The following is a 12,961-nucleotide window of genomic DNA, read 5'->3' on the forward strand; positions in this document are numbered from 1 at the left end:
CAAAACAAACTCAAAACTCAAAACATATTTATTTATTTATTCATATTTTATTATTATAAAGAGAAAAAATATTATAAAATTTATTAAATTTAAAATATATATATTTTTAATAATATATTAATATTAAATATTTATAATTTACTTAATAATTAAATTTATTGAATAAAATGTCATTAAAAAAATAATTTCAAAATTTCAAAGAGAACACGTTTTCTAATTTTCTGTTTTGAAAAATAATTTTTTAAAATGACAAAAAGAACGCGTTTTTAATTTTTTAAAAACAGACTACCAAAACAGAAAACTGAAAATAAATTCAAAATTTAAAACTGAAAATTAAAAAGTAAAGAGAACGCACTTTATATTTCCTTTAAAAGTGATAAAAAGTTAATTTTTGATGATGATAAAAATATCTTATTTAGTAAATACTGACTGTATATCTAATTAAAAGTATATAAATTTACAATGCCATCTAATTTATTTGAATATCAAATCAGAGAAAATGTCAATCTCTTTTTTAAATCAGAGGGGCAAAGTCTTAATACATGAGTTATCAAACTTCCCCCCATCCCCCCGCCAGCCTGCTAAGCCACTGGCCTCCCCTTTTTAACGTGTTTGACCGTTGACAGTTGACCCAGGCAGATTCATTCACCACCGTCGCACTCTTCCTTGCCCACTCTCGGACCCAGCGCGTGCTCCCACCACTACGCCTCCTCATAGCGCGTGCGTGAAATCCACCATTCCCCAAACCAATTATCTATCTCAGGGCTCAGGGCTCAGGGCCCAGTCCGCCCGCCCGACCGACCGACCTTCCTGCTCCAAAACGACGCCGTAGTAGTCCTCAAAGAAAGAATCTCCCTCTGTGTCATTGTGTGTATATATTAGGCTCCCCTATATATTCCTACACCCACACCCTCACGCAAAAGGCGCCGATCACAAATCACAAGGATGAAGTACGCCCTATCAATGGCCAACTCTCCTGTATTCTCGCCCTCGCCTAGGGTTTCTTCAATGTTCTACAAGCCCTCCGTTTCTTCTCCAGCGAGCCTATGCCGTAATGAAAAGTCGTCGCCGTCGCCTCCGAGGCCGTCTTGTTTCCCGTCTCCTTCTGCTGCGTCTTCCGCGTCTCTGTTACCGCCTCTGGCGCTCCAAGTGCACCGGCAACTGAACGATGTGTCAGTTTCTGCTTCTTCTTCTTCTTCTTCTTCTTCTTCTAGTAGTGCTTCGCCTACGGTTTTGAAGAGGAAGAGACCGGCGAGGATCGACATTCCGGTTGCTTCTTTGAGCTTTTTGGCGGTTGAGACACCGGTTACGGTTGATAGATTGAACGAGGTTGAGTTTGAGGGCGAGGCGTATTCTGTGTACTGTAAGAGAGGCAAGAGGGGTATAATGGAGGATCGCTACTCCGCCCTTGTTAACATTCATGGAGATTCTAAACAGGTATTCATGCTGTAGTTTTTTCCAGCTGAAAATTGTGAGATTATTTTCATTCATTTATCTCTGTTACATGTGTAATGGAACAATAGGAGTTTGAGGCGGATCAATGGTGGCCTGATTCGTAACTGTTTTCATAGTCAAAGGCGGAACCTCTGAATTTAAAGCGCGGAAGGAACTTTGATTGCTAAATTTGGGGATGATATATGGTGATTGATGGATTTACTTTGAATTTGGGGATTGAATAGAAAACCTAGATCATCAATTCAGGTTGTAGCCTTGTAGCAAAAAAGGAAAACTACAATCCTAAAATTGAACTTCTAATAATTGAATTAGGTAACGAGGTCACTTACAGAACCAAGATTCAAGTGCCCTTGGCTATTTCAGTCGTAAACCATTGATTTTAGAATTGAAAAGAGAAAATTTGGCAATTAGGATAAAATTCAAGGATACTATACTGGAACTTCCTTATTTTCATAACATAGATCGATTATATTGTACGGGACATGAACAAAATTTTAAACTTTTTACAACGAAATCTAAGTTTATCTTCTATAAATGCAGGCTTTATTTGGGGTCTTCGATGGACATGGAGGGGCCAAAGCTGCTGATTTTGCTGCAAAGAACTTGGATAGGAACATTGTTAATGAAGTGACCAGACGATGTAAGGAAGAAATTGAATTAGCAGTGAAGGAAGGTTATTGTATTACAGACGCGGAGTTTCTAAAAGACGATGCTACCGGGGGTACTTGCTGTGTCACTGCATTGATACGTGAAGGTAATCTTATTGTCTCCAATGCTGGCGATTGTCGGGCTGTTATGAGTAGAGGAGGGGTTGCAGAGGCTCTGACAGTTGATCACCGGCCTTCTAGGAAAGATGAAAGGGATCGGATTGAAAATCAGGTAAGCAGCTTTATGCCTCAAGCAAAAATTAAGTATAAATTCTTGCTGTGCAGAACATGAAAATTAATTATCCTTGCAACATCTATTCTGTAGGGTGGGTATGTGGACTGTTATCATGGAGTTTGGAGAATACAAGGGTCTCTTGCTGTATCCAGGGGAATTGGTGATCGACGTCTTAAACAATGGGTAATAGCAGAGCCAGAAACAACTATTCTAACAATTAGACCCGACTGCCAGTTCTTAGTCCTTGCTTCTGATGGACTTTGGGAAAAGGTAAATTGCGAAAAAACCGTACTTCTTAAGTTGGGTGTGATTTCACTATATAATATCTGGTACTATCTTTTCAGAAGGATTGCCAGTTGATGCTAGTTTTCTTTTCTTTAGGTCTCTGCTCAGGAGGCAGTTGATATTGTTCACCCATTATGCATAGGAGTGGGCAAACCCGACCCGCTTTCTGCTTGTAAGAAGCTTGCTGGCCTATCTGTAAATCGAGGTTCTACCGATGACATAACCATCATGGTGATTCAATTAGCCCGTTTTCTTCCATAAGACGTAGCTCGGACAAAGGGTGTCATGGCAACTCAAATTATGTGTGTTGTTCTCAACAAATTTGTAGCCTTGGAAGCTAGCATACCAATTTTGTTATTTGTTGGTATGTTTGGAAAATGATGATGTCCAATAAGGCGTCTTAATGGAAGGAGCTCCACCAATTGTATCTTGCAATGGTTTTAACATCTTATCTTAATCTTAATATCTTATCTTAATATATATATATATAAAAGAAAGATAATGATAGGGAAAAGTTGTTGACTTTTCCATCCCAAAACGTCATCCATACATGCACGGTAGGTATTTATTATGGTAATTTAATTTTCAACATTTATTTCTTTATTATATGTATATTGTGAATTTTATATATATATTAAATTTACAGAAATAGGTAAATATTTATTTCTTCATTATATATATTAAGTTTATTTCTCATTATATATATTAAATTTATAGAAATAGGTAAATATATTATTAAGGTACACAAGAAAAATAAAATATACAAATATCAAGAAAACAGATTAATGATTCAACGAAATAACTAATCAAAACATTTAATTTGGGTGAAAATTATTCAATTGACGGAATAATAATCTTAATCTTACTGTGATTTCATTAAGAATAAAAAAAACATTTAATTCTTCATGATATATACAAAATTAACAGAAAAAGATAAATATATTATTAAGGCACACAAAAAAAAAAAAATGATGGAGGCAGAGATCAAGAAAATAGATTTATGATTCAATGAAGGAATTTACAAAAACATTTAATTTGGGTGAAAATTATTAAATAGATAGAATAATAATCCCATTCATATTGTGAATTAATGAATGATAAAAAAAATTTAATTATGGAGTTTTATTGTTAAATAAATCGACAGAAAAGGTAAATATATTTCAAAAAAACAGATTTATCATTCAATGACAGAATTAAAAAAATACATTTAACTTGATTTTCAATCTTTAAATTGACAAAATAATAATTTCAAAAATTTATTGAGATTTGGATGGAAAGGAGAAAATATATATTCTAGAAAATAATAGATTTTCAAGTGTCATTCAATAATATCTTACCTTAAAAAAAAAACAGGATAGTAGGATTCATGCAACGGTAAAAACATTCATTGGTATGGATGTTCAAAACATTGATATGTGAGGGTAAGCTGTACGCTACCTGCAACTTCGTAGTCGGATACAATAACATGATGTTCAAGACTACAAGACATAAGTATAAATTGAATTTCATGCCAAAGACGACTGTTGTGGGAGCTACTGATGAAAATTTTTCATCAAGTAATTATGTGTTCAGGCCATTTGGTGGGGTGTAACAAAAGTTGATGAAATCGAAATATTTGGTATGCATAATATTTTAACACTATGATTTTAATTATATTATAGTTAACATCTTGGCCCAATTTAATGCGGACATTATTAGGGAGGTTGTCGGCAAAGGTAATGCTAAGTTTCAAAAATCATGTGAAAGAACAAATAAACTAATTGACGTTGTTATTGAGAACCTTGAGTATGTATATACCTTTAAATTTCACTATTAGATAACAAATATATTTATTTTTATCTATATAAACTTCTGTATAACATTGTGATCTGTTTTCTTTCAGAAAAAATAAACTTTCATGCAGTATGTGGGGGAGACTATGTTAATAACTTCTTAAAAAGTGAAAAATCAGAACATGTTATAGTCATACTTTAAATGTATCATACCAAATGATTAAGAGATTATTTTAAAAAATACTTTAAATTAATAATTATTTTTGGAATCTTTATTTTGTGATAGCGTTCAATCTGTATAGTTGTGATAATTGATTGCAGGGGAGATTAGAATTTCTAACACCTATTACATTACTAAGCTTATAGTGAATGCTCCTATCGATGAAGTCAATGATTTTCGTAATAAGTATGAGTGGATTTTTTGGATTTTAATTTAATGTAGGGACAATGCTTGACGGACGAATGGCTTGACGCACGGGTTGACGAACCCGATTTATCGCGAGATTTTAGTATTAAAATCTCGCGATAACTTGGGGTTCAATTTTGAGTTCTTCGCCCACACTATATCCTCGCCCAAATTCAAAAATTAGGGTTTAGGTTGCCCTCTCTCTCTCTCTCTTACTCTCTCTGTCCTCACCCCCCATTGCCGACGACTCTCTTTCTCTCTCTCGCTCGCTCTCCGTCCTCACCGTAGAGGGCTGTGAGGATATTGCCGACGGTAATCTCCCTCTCTCTGATTTCAGGGGCTGTTGGCCCATTGTTGACGGTAATCTCTCTCTCTCTGATTTAGGGCTCTCGCTTGCTCTCCGTCCTCACCATCACGGGCTGTAAGGACATGGGGGACGTTAATCTCTTTCTCTCTCTCTGATTTAGGGCTATCGCTCGCTCTCCGTCCTCACTATCACGGGCTGTAAAGACATTGCCGACGGTAATCTCTCTCTCTCTGATTTCATGGTCTATTCCCCCATTGCCGACGATAATCTCTCTCTCTTTCTCTCTCTGATACCAAAATAGTGGAGGTATTTTGGTCATTATTTTCAAAAGGCAACCAATAATCTGGACAAACAGATGATCAGTTATGCTCCCTGTTTTTCTGCTCGAAAATATACCTTGTAAACTTAAGGACCATCTGTCAACTGTTAATATCAATAGTTAAGGTACTTAGGTCACCGGATAAAGATAATCGACCATCAAATATTTTTGAAGACACAACACAGTATCAAACACATTCAACCATACCGCTCTATGTTTACTAATGTTGAAAGAACATTCCCGTTAAGAGAAAACAAGGCTTGCTATTGTGTTGATATTTCAGTTCTGAAGAATAAGATAAAGCTCCTGAATCTTCATTATTAGGTTGCAACGTTTTATCATTCTTGTTCATATTTGTGCTTTATCTTGTCTAAAGTGTGAATAATCCTATTACTCCTACTTAAAAACTTATTGATTTTTCAGCCAAAAAAAAAAAAAAGAAATTTATTAGCTTGAAGGCAAGTGGTTGCTCACCATTGTGTTGGAGTGGTTGCTTAAAGCTTGTGAATCTAGGGATGACAAGTTTTTTAAGTGTGATTGGGTGAGAAAAAACTCGATATTGGATAGTGGAACATAAGATCAAGATCAATCTTGCAGGTGAGAGTTGGCATTGAGCTACTATAAATCTTGTGCTCTTTGTCTTTGAATGCTGTGATTGTTGAATGCCTGTAATTTACATTTATAACTTTGCTTTTTTCCTTCTTTCTTTGCGTGTTTGTATGCATGAGTGTGTTTGCTACACTTGTCTTTTAAAAGGATAAATTTATCTATTATGTTGTTACTAAGCCCTATTATTCTTGGATGGTGTTTATTTATCTAGTGCTTTCTAGAGAGGATTGATTTGTAGTATTCTAACATATTTTAGCTGGCATTCTAGCAATTAATTTTCTCAGTTTGGTCTGGGATAGTTGTGTTATTATCTTATTTGATTGTTTTTGGAGCCCAAGCTAACAATTAGATGTAAATTTAAATATTTTAGTTAAGATGACGTCCAATTTAGAAATGGGTGAAGCTTCAATTAACTCTTCAATCGAGCATCAAGGAATCATGTGTAACCATGGTGTGCCTGTTTGGTGTTTGACTTCATGGACTAAACCTAATCCTGGAAGGAGATTCTTGCGATGTCGATTTTGGAAGGTAATTTTTATCTTATAAATGAAATAATTGTTAATGATTTTCTTAAAATTGATTGTTGGATGGTTTGGTGGACAGGATGATGATTGCAAATGGTTTCAATGGATCGATGATGAACGAACCAATCGTGAGAAAAAATTATGCGGAGCTTTGTTAGATAAGTTAAAACGTAACGAAAAGAATAGTGATGAAAAGGAGAGATTACTTCAAGAACAAGTGAGGGCTTTAGAAGAAAAAGCTTTAAGGAGAAAAAAAAAATATTGACGCTTCAGGAAGCGAACTTTCAGTTGAAAATAAAGCTTCATGATAAAAAATGAAGTTTGTTAAGGTTCTAATAGTGCTAGGATTGAGTTGTTTTTTATTAATTGTATGGCTGTCGAAAAACGATGGCAGTAGATTTAGGTATTTTCCTTTAATGTAAAGGATAATCTATGTTAGTAAAAATGTGTTTGTTATGTGCAAGTTGTTTGTTTGTGTATCAAGGACTTAAAATCATGATAAAATTTTGCTTGCTAGTGATTACATATTTGTGCCTTCATATGTGTTTACATAAAATATATCCATTCTATCGAGAAAAAATAATATGTCAATTATATTTATTTTTTTTTCCTGAAATGATAAAATGATTGGAAATTTAGAATACCTCATCTAAAAACAGTGGACGTCTCAATTTCTCAAGTTGTTATGCTGTTGGGAATGTTGTGCAAAATATTTCAAAAAATTCATGTTTGCAGAGGGTAGTGCCAATTGAGGTTGAAACTATCTATATGTGAACATATACACTTGCTATGTGGACTAGCAAGAGATGAAACGGGATATTTGTCCCTTAGTGCCAAGCTTTGCCTTGTCAACTACATGGGTTAGGTTTGGCTTGGCCAATCTGTAGACTAGTCTTGGCCAATTTGTATTAAAATTGATAAGAAAAGAAAAGAAATTATATAAACCAAATCAATCTTAATCTATCTAATTTTCAATCTAAATTTTTTATAAATTCTAGTTCCGACTTAGTTCAATCTAAGGTGAGTCTGATGTAATCAACATTCATTAAAAATATTTACTTTTATAATCATTTACTCTCTCAATAATAATGGAACTTTTCACAATAATTATTCAATGTGTTAGTGTATTTATAAAAGTTTTATATATCTACAACATAATATTTTAATTTGTAATTTTTTTAAGAGATAAAATAACAGATTAATTTTACTATTTTAATTTGTAATTTTTTTAATTATAAAAGAATAACTTTTATTAGGCAAAAATTAATTAAAATATAAAATATAAAAGGGCATCTTTCAATTACAAAATAAAAATAAAAACAGGAAAAACCAAAAGGAAAATACAAAAACTATAACCAAACACAAACAGGCACTGGGTCTCCCATGAAACACAACTAGTATAGTCCTTGTTAGGATGAAGTCACTAACAAGAATACAAACAAGGGCTTCACCTTCTCAAGACAAAGACAATGCAAGGAGATGAGATGAGCCCCACAACCTGTTACCTAATTTTCACTCGTGGCCAATGGCTCACCTATTGAACCATTTTGTACTTTGAAAAAGGATTAGACTTGCATATTTAAGTATACCAAGATGCTAGAACTGAATCTCAAGGCTGTTCCTTTGAAGCTAAAGCAGCTTGTTCTGAAGAGCATACTCTTTCCTTCCAAGAGCAGAAAATGCATGGCCTGCAGACGGAGAGTACAGGAGTAAGTTAATGAAAGAAGCCAGAAATCCAATGGGAAAAGATGGAAGTTTTCATGTAAAAGTACAGGAGTAAGTTTTCATGTAAGTTAAGGAAGTTTCAATCAGAATAAAAATTGACACATTAATTTAAATGGATCTCAAAGATCATAAGCAACTTCAGAATTGACAGCCAAACATTATCAGCAACACAGGGACCAATGATGCAGCTCTTATCCTTTATAAAGGTTACAGGTTCATTATTTGCAAGTTCTGACTGATTGAACCAAATAATAGCACTTCTGATTGTTGTACAAATTCGACCTCCTATAGAATGTAAAAAGGCAATTATGGATTCTTGATGCATAAGAATTTGAACTTTAAGAATTATCTTCTGTTGTGCTAGCCTGTAAATCTTGCTGTAATAGTTAACCAGCATTATGGCATTAGTCTGCATTTAAATTGACAAAACCTTTGTTTCATCAAGCAGAAAAAGGAAAAACATTTCTCTGTATTTTATCATTAGTTACAGAACCTCTTGTTTTATTATATTGCAGTTTTTGAAGTTGTGTTGGAAGAGGGAGGGGGGGTAGAAAACAACGCACAGCATTTTGCATAAATATTAATTGTGAATCAATTCTTGTATCTTACTTTATGTTTTACTCATTTTCTAGAAAAACAGAGCAAATTAAAGTCTATAGAAGATCCAGGTTCAAGAGAACAATTCTAACAATTCATGCCTCAATCATTTTGAAGCAACTGCAATTTGAGTAGAGAAAAGAAAAGATGTTTGCAAAATAAAATGTAACTATTGAAGCTTTGAATTGTTGTCAAATTAAAATAATGCTTCAAGGTTCGGTGGCATAAGTATACCATCTGTCAAATTAAAACAGGTTCAATATTTGCAACTACCAAAAACAGGGTAATCTACCTCAAAATTCTGGTGGGTTGTCATCGGGCTATAGATGGGGCGGGTATATTGGCATACAAGGATGACCCTTGCTAGAGGTAGGCACCATAGGCACTCCGTGAGAAGCATTCTAAGAGACTAGCTGTAAAAAGATGCATGCATATCAACCTAAAAGACAATGTGAAAACATTTTGACCCAAATTTTATCTAACTACTTACCATCAATTGTTGTGAGTGGGAGATTGGGGGAAGCGCTTGATACTGTGCATCTTGTGAAAAAGTTTGATTGAAAGCTTGAGCATCTTCGACAATGTTTTGACTCGGGGCATTGGCTTTGTTTGATTTTGAGGATCCTACCTAGACATCAAACGAAAATAATTGTTATTAAAATGTATTATTCAATCACAACATCTTTCCTTGAAGCAAGAAAAAATATATAAAACCCATACCTTAGCTTTCTTTGTACGTGTTTCCAATGGGCCCTTCCTGCGAAGCTTCCTAGGGGCTCCCTTTCTCTGGGAGCATATCGGATCCATTATTTGCTTGCTTGAAGCCGTTGCTATCTCTCCACAACTACGAACTTGTTCTTGCATACTGTGTTGAGCATATATATTACCACCATAGCTTGGATTTGCATTGGATATGCTCAATCCATTCAATTGAGACTGGATCCACTCCATAGTTGCCCGGGTTCGTTCTTCGTCATCTGCTACCTTGTCTGCTACCTTGGCAAATGCACTGCACAGTTGATCGTATCTTAATTGGCTAGGCGTACTAATCCAACCATTGTAATTGATCTTCACCCTCATGTAGGATCTACTAACATCTCGCCTCCATCGCCATAATATATATCTCTCAGGAATGGATCTGACACCATTTTGTATCAATATTGTGCTAGCATGTCTACAAATTATTCCCTTAAACTCGAACATGTGACAGTTGCAAACAATATCACAACTGTCTTTCTCAACAAAAATTGAAAACTTTTTTTCCTTCACTCTTTCATCAATTATGATATCTTCTCGCACCTCATACCTCATACCAAGCGGTCCCTCTTCAGTAGACACAATCGAGCAATAAATCTTTCCAGTTAACTCTTCTTGAAACTCTTTGAATTTTGCGATTGTGTACACTTCTTGAAATTGTTTCTCAATGGCCAATCTCGATACACATGGGACCATCTGAGAAAAAGATCTTACGTCGGCCTGAAACTCCTTTTCAACTTTACACCTCATTGCTCGCTCATATTGTTCAACGAATTGCTTCAATGAGGTTTTCGAGTGTACATATCCATCAAAGAATGCGTTCATACCCTCACTCCGTTGCGTTGTTGACATCCCTACCCAAAAACTAGTTCTCACAAAACATGGGACCCATCGACATCATTCTTTGTAAAGTCCAGACAACCAATCATTGTCATGCAGTGCATATTTCTCAATGAAGATATTCCAGTTCTGCTCGAATTCTTCAGGACTCTATGATTCATACACCATCTCATGTACGCCTAAAAGAATATATGGCTTACAACTATGGTTACCAAATTTTTCTGGTAACTTCTTTAATATATGCCATAGACACCATCTATGCTTTGTGTTAGGGAAGACTATCTCAATAGCATTTTGCATAGCCCTATCTTGATCAGTGATTATTCCTACAGGTCCCTGATCTTCCATACACTCAAGCCATGTCCTAAACAACCACACAAAAGTCCTGGTGTCCTCGTTGGAAATAATACCACATCCAAACAGTGTCGATTGTCCATGGTGATTTACACCAACGAATGGAGCAAACGGCATGTCGTATCTATTGGTTAAGTATGTGGTGTCAAATGTGACAACATCGCCGAATTCCTTAAATGCTTGTCTACACCTATTATCAGCCCAAAAGACATTCTTCAATCTGCCATCTTCATCCAAATCCACACTGAAGTAAAAACCCGGACAAAAGGCTTGCATCTTCGAAAAATAAGCTTGAATAGCAGCAGCATCTCCTTCACCAAGTCTTAACCTCCTCACCTGATCAATGTAATTTCTACAATCCTTTTCCACAAACGTCTGGTTCTCATATCCACCAGCTTCAACAACAGCTGAGTTATAACTTTTATGTAATGGAATTCCAGCTATATCATTAACTTCAAGCTGTCGCTTGACATGTTCACTTAATTGTCTGTTGCATCGATATAACCTAGATTTGGTTGGACTTGTTTTATGGTTATGCTCAAGATGGACAATGGTTATTTTCCATGTTCCTAAAATGTCTGAACATGCTGCTATCTTAGCTTTACACCCTAATTGAACAGTTGGTTGAGGATTCAAAGAGGTGCTAGCTTTAATATTTCTTTTTCCTTCTTGGCTACATGTATATCCCACATACCTTAGAACGCCGTCATCACCCGTCCTCAAACTCCTTCTTTTAACAGGAAAACCCACATCGTAAGCATATCTTTTGTAAAATTCAAAAACGTCTTTCTCCTCATTAAACTTCATTCCAACCTTAGGGACAAGATCACTCTCTTCTTCTAACGCAGTACACTCATTATTTTCGGTAATTTCCTCATTATTAACGAAAGTTTCCTCATTATCTTCGAATGATTCTGCAAGCACGATAGGATTTCCTTCTTAAAAAAAAAAAAAATATCATATCAAAATATAATATTACATATATTATTGTTGGTTTCCTTCATATTAGAATATACTGAAAAAATCAAACATACCTATGTCACTCATTGTTGATTTCCTTCGTCTTCTAAAATTAAATTGATTGTCTTCGAAAATATGCAAATGCACCGCACAATTTTAAAGACTGCATAAATATACAAAATCGTTAACACTCCTAAGTTTTTTTAAGCATACCATTACAACTTGTATTAACAGCAAACCAAGACAACCAAGCCCAAGCAGTCTATCTCAACCATACCTCAGAAACAATTTACCAAGTTATGTCTGCGTAATAATAATACTAAGCACGAAAATTAATAGAAATGATAGCCCTTTTAAAAAAAAAAGGATTATAATAGGTAGCTATGTAGACAGGTTTTCACAATTATTGCAACAAAGACATGGCATTGTTTTGTTTCAATAATTAACATGAGAAACAATACGAATGTTGGAACTAACCCAGTGAGATTAAGGCTTGCTGGTGGTGAGCTCAGCAGATATGACTCAACTAAATCTGCACATCCAACATCTAGCTTTCCAGTAGATGATAAGAGAATGTCTATTAGTAGCTAAGTAATGCACATACAGAAGAAACATAATATCACTTGCATCATAAAAATACATAAAAACATAAAAATATCAAAGGAAAATATTTATTAGAGGCTGAAACATAAAAATATACAAGCAACATAAAAATATACCTAGGGTTCTTGCTTCCGCCGAATATCAGACCTCTTCGCTGGCGATAGGAGGAGACGAGATTGGTTAACAAATACACAGAGAGAGAGAGAGAGCTCGTCGTCAGCAGCAATAGGGTTCCAGACGGTGACGGTGATGGTGACGGAGGAGAGAGTAAGAGAGAGCAAGCGAGAGGGGGAGACGCTGGCAGTTTCAGTCGGTAAGAGAGAGTGTGAGAGAGAGTAAGAGAGTTCGACTGGAGAGTAAGAGAGAGAGTGTGAAAAATCGAGTGAGGTGAGAGGGGGAGATTTCTTCTTTCAGTCGGTAAGAGAGAGAGCGTGAGAGATGTTGTGAGGATGTTGCTAAACCCTAAGATAGACAACATTTCTTGGCGCGAGGATTGAAAAGACATTGGGGGTTAAATTGTAATTTTCAGCAAGGGTTAAACTTGTAATTTAAATCGGGTTCGTCAAC

General features: G+C 35.3%; 3 protein-coding genes across 3 annotated transcripts; 1 reads left to right on the plus strand and 2 right to left on the minus strand.

Moving 5' to 3' along the window:
• Positions 1–917: 917 nt before the first annotated feature.
• Positions 918–3,057, plus strand: LOC127805849 (putative protein phosphatase 2C 53). The gene is made up of 4 exons (XM_052342657.1): positions 918–1,437; positions 1,996–2,334; positions 2,428–2,607; positions 2,719–3,057. The coding sequence occupies exons 1-4, from the start codon at positions 946–948 to the stop codon at positions 2,881–2,883; spliced, it is 1,176 nt and encodes a 391-aa protein (XP_052198617.1). The 5' UTR covers positions 918–945; the 3' UTR covers positions 2,884–3,057.
• Positions 3,058–8,188: 5,131 nt separating this feature from the next.
• Positions 8,189–10,489, minus strand: LOC127805558 (protein FAR1-RELATED SEQUENCE 1-like). Its single transcript, XM_052342311.1, has 4 exons — positions 9,602–10,489; positions 9,372–9,509; positions 8,462–8,693; positions 8,189–8,247 (listed from the first exon to the last, which is right to left on the minus strand). Exons 1-4 carry the CDS (start codon positions 10,487–10,489, stop codon positions 8,189–8,191), a joined length of 1,317 nt encoding a protein of 438 aa, XP_052198271.1.
• Positions 10,490–10,534: 45 nt separating this feature from the next.
• On the minus strand, positions 10,535–11,878 carry LOC127805559 (protein FAR1-RELATED SEQUENCE 5-like). Its single transcript, XM_052342312.1, has 4 exons — positions 11,866–11,878; positions 11,526–11,766; positions 10,808–11,336; positions 10,535–10,627 (listed from the first exon to the last, which is right to left on the minus strand). Exons 1-4 carry the CDS (start codon positions 11,876–11,878, stop codon positions 10,535–10,537), a joined length of 876 nt encoding a protein of 291 aa, XP_052198272.1.
• Between the last annotated feature and the right edge of the window lie 1,083 nt (positions 11,879–12,961).

Source organism: Diospyros lotus, chromosome 7 (assembly GCF_014633365.1).
Source record: "Diospyros lotus cultivar Yz01 chromosome 7, ASM1463336v1, whole genome shotgun sequence".
In the NCBI taxonomy this organism is placed as follows: Eukaryota; Viridiplantae; Streptophyta; class Magnoliopsida; order Ericales; family Ebenaceae; genus Diospyros; species Diospyros lotus.